The following is a 4,088-nucleotide window of genomic DNA, read 5'->3' on the forward strand; positions in this document are numbered from 1 at the left end:
AGATACAGACCGACAAACATTTTAAAAATTGGTTTTTCGTCATCAGCTACGCATATTCTTTTTTACCAATATTGCATTCTGTCAGAGTAGTAGAGTACGGCCTACATATTCTGCCAACCGTCCATAGAGAAACGAGTAGGATAAAGAGGATTTACTCATAATGAAATTAATTACCAATAGTAATAATTTTATCTATACCATAAACATAAAAGTACTCCTCGTATTTTTGTTTTAATACATTTAAATACGTTACACATGGTTCGTCTTAAATCTTAAATCATCAAGTCTTAGTAGGCCGATGAAATATGTTTCAAATTTATTTTTTAATTAACCTTCCCACTCACATTGTAGGTAATCGCAAAGCATGATTGTTTTCCTTCCCACGTAGCGTACCCTTAATATTTACTTACACGCAGGTGGAGTGAATAAGTAATCCATTTCCTACAACTAAATCGTTCGTGAAATGGATCCCGCGGCCGGGTCGCATCACTCGGATGGAGTCACGGTGAACCAATAAACTGTTTTACCCCTACCAACGATTTACGCGTCGATTAAATCTATACATATTAATAAAATGAGTGTCTGTATGTAATATCAAAAAATATTATAAATAGACATGGTGAATTGACGGAGCTGATATCGATAAACCAATTCTTAAAACTGTCTATGTCTGTCGGCAAGGCCGTGTTTGTTCCAGGTAATCTCCGGAACGACTAAACCGATTTTGACGGGACTTGGACTGTAACGTAGCTGATACACGCGGGCATATTATTGGCTGTTTTAAATTCTACCACGATGAAATCTCAGACATAGACAGATAACACAAAATTAGAAATAATGACCGAAAACTTTAAAACCAAATCGAAGTTTAGGATTACTTCGTGTGAAAGGGGCTGAAAGAAATATCGCCCTCTGAATAGACTAGGTATTTCTATTGATGTTCTAATCGGTTCAATTAAAATACCTTTTGTAATCTTTTTTTATCTTTTTGGCCAAAACTCTTTAAACAATAGTATCATTCGAATGAAATTCATGCATTGATATTCGATAATGTCCCGAGTTTATTAATCTTCCATCGTACAAATGGTCGACACGGAAAACTTGGCTCCATGCGTGTGGGAATCAATTGAGAGGAAAATTGTTCTTGTTATGAGCGAGCTGACGACCACTACTACTGGTTTCTATTCATTTTCGACTTCAATAATATTCAAATAATGTTTTAAAATCTATAAATTCTTCCTTATTGTATATTACTTTAAGAGCCTTTTTATTTAATAATGCGTTTTAATCAATTACTTATAGATAATACGCAGTCGAAAACATCACCAAAATATAGCGTTTGTGCCCTTGCCCTTCTATTCCATGTGTTGCAATTTTGCTTGTTTTGAATAAATATACATTTACTCGTATGCGTTATTTGTACCCATTCTTTTTTCTATTTAATATTTAAATAATTTTCGGATCCTGTCAAGTGTTTACTTTTCTTCTTTCTCATCAGTCCATTAGTTCCTAATTAATTCACCAGGTGGCGATTAATCGTAAAATGCTAACAAATGGTAGGGGATCGGATGTCGGATCTTTTGCGTGACTAAACTTATATAAAATAAGACAAGACATTTTAATAGCTGGGTTTATTCATCGGCTTTATAGTAGAATAAGAAGTAGGTAATTCTTAATAGTTGCATGGTTTTATCGTTTTCTCTAAGGTTATTTCATGGTTAAAATATTAGGTAAAATATTAGCCTTATTTCATAATAATAAAATGTCTTTTTTTATAGTATAAGGTAGCAAATATGTAAGTGGCCATCTTTCTCTACACGCGAAGTAACCGCTGACTGTAGACGTCTACAAAAAGTTGAAAGTTTCCTGAACTGTTGCCTATTCTAAATGGAGATCTTCCGCATTTGACGCCCAGGGCTGGGCATAGGAGGCATATGCCCAGAATGTCCTGTGCTACTCGCATCCAGAATACTCCTGCAACCTTCACCAGATCAACAGTCCATCGGGGATATTTACTTGTATAATTGGAAATTTTCCACACGCTTTATAATACAAACCCATTCATATCTTCTTTTCTGACAGTTGCTAATATTTATGTGCAGTCTTGGACTTATCGTGTCTTCAACATTTGAACTCTGATTCTCTTGATTTTTTATAATTATACGATTGTAAAAACAAGGTTTATGTATAAATTGATTTAAGGAAAACTGCAGTCTATATTGTGTATGGTTGCATTAAAGTTGTGTATACATTTGTGTCTATACAAGATGCAATATTGCTCTTTGGCCATCCTATTTGTGATATTCCTGGTCTCCGCAGAGGATTTACATCCACGCGGATGTATTTATATTGACGGAATTTGTAAGTAAAATTTGAGTTTCAATTGTTTTATTTATAGCTACACTTTGGGAGTTTTTTTTTACATCTATGAGTGCAACTCTGTGTAATAAATACAAGTTAGTTTACTGGTCACAAAGATGCCTTTGTGTGGGTCCCTTTTTGATACTTTTTATATAAAGGAATAAATAGCACAACTAAAAAAAAGGAATTCAAAAGAAAAAAGAAACATTTATATATCATATAAAAAAGCACAAAAATAAAGTTTAATGATGTTCAGCTTTTTTCATATAATTTTTTTTAAGAAAATAGAGTAATTCATTTTTTTTAAGGAATATATTCTATCTATAAAGAAAGTATCTTAAACTGATAAACAGAAGTCAAAAGGCGTGGCCTAAATTTGTTAATACTTAGTAAATTAATAATTCATGGTATTAACACCTGCCTGTTTGAAAGTTGGCGGCTCGATCGCGCCTTGCAGGCTAATCCATTAAACCTCACAACTTAAAGCACCGGAGTGACGTTAACTTAAGTTATATTAAGTCATAAGCTGAAGTTATACTAGTTCATATTTCCTTACATGCTTTGTTTTGAATACGTTCATAAATGGCGACCCGCCTCAGCCTTGCTTTGTTTCCACGTCGTATTACATACAATCTCTTGTATGAAAACTTATTTTATTCAGGTCAAGAGGATTGTGAACTGGGGACCCACGCTTACACCACTGGCTGTGGTCATCTGACACCGGAACCCACGTGCGCGGAGCCCCATCCAAAGCCGAGGAGAGGTCGTATCTGTGACTACTCCGCCTGCTATTGTGACCCCCCAACTGTACGCGACCCTAAAACTAAGAAATGTGTTCAACTACATGAATGTAACCATGATTAAGTGCAAAAAGGACTTATAAAATGAAAAGAGTTATATCTCTTCACAGTCTCTTTAAGAATTTTTACTAAATTACTAGCTTTTTAATATTGTTTGTTGCACTAATTGTGTCATTTTTAAACGGATTTATTTGGTATGAATAAAGTTATTATGTAAATAGTTTTATAATTACATTTTCCATTGGTACGTTGATTTTCGACGCAATGAGTCCATTTTTCTTTAACTTTGCTTTCTTTCTACATTTAAATATTTAAGATAAACAACAGGGTAAATACGAGCGCGAGTGCTATTCTCTACACTTCTATAACTTACAAAGGCATACAACAAATCCGTTGCACTCTAAAGTTTGCGAACACGACTTTTGTAAGAAACGAACGAGTGTCGAATGTACAGTCGCCTTCGTTGGCGGTGTTCTGGTTACAGAAAAATTACTTTGAATCTCGCAAATAACTTAAACTGCATCCCTTCTTTAATATCCATACATATAAATGAAATTGGAGTTTATATATGGAATATCGATAAAAATCATATACATTATATGCCATCATATAAGCTACTTTTTTTTAATTCCACACTGACGAAGTCGCAGGCGATCTCTAGTAAACAATAAGTGTTTTGATCAAAATAGAAACATTGCATAGTTACATCATTAATCCTTATATATTCTGTTTTGTAACGCTATTGTTACAAAATTGACCTTTACTTTTATTTTTTAAGCCATACAAGACGTTTAAACAAATATCGCTTTTAAGATGGAACATCGCTAACGACGGCGACTGTACTAAAAAGACATCAAAAACTTCACATAAAAATAAATATCACTATACGCAGTAGAAAATCCATGTTGAATGGATGTGAAAGTGACA

At 33.8% G+C, this 4,088-nt stretch overlaps 1 protein-coding gene across 1 annotated transcript; it reads left to right on the plus strand.

The window, feature by feature from the left end:
• Positions 1-2,183: 2,183 nt before the first annotated feature.
• LOC106116645 (uncharacterized) lies at positions 2,184-3,341 on the plus strand. Its single transcript, XM_013310535.1, has 2 exons — positions 2,184-2,361; positions 3,023-3,341. The coding sequence occupies exons 1-2, from the start codon at positions 2,226-2,228 to the stop codon at positions 3,223-3,225; spliced, it is 339 nt and encodes a 112-aa protein (XP_013165989.1). The 5' UTR covers positions 2,184-2,225; the 3' UTR covers positions 3,226-3,341.
• Positions 3,342-4,088: the final 747 nt, after the last annotated feature.

This window comes from Papilio xuthus, unplaced genomic scaffold, assembly GCF_000836235.2.
Source record: "Papilio xuthus unplaced genomic scaffold, Pxut_1.1 DF827714.1, whole genome shotgun sequence".
NCBI classification, from domain to species: Eukaryota; Metazoa; Arthropoda; class Insecta; order Lepidoptera; family Papilionidae; genus Papilio; species Papilio xuthus.

What these genes read in the sequence shown, in the direction of transcription:
- LOC106116645 (XM_013310535.1), top strand. Translation starts at nt 2,226, where the DNA reads ATGGTTGCATTAAAGTTGTGTATACATTTGTGTCTATACAAGATGCAA. An exon ending in TATTTATATTGACGGAATTT is followed by an intron (nt 2,362 to 3,022) that starts GTAAGTAAAATT and finishes TATTTTATTCAG; the next exon opens with GTCAAGAGGATTGTGAACTG.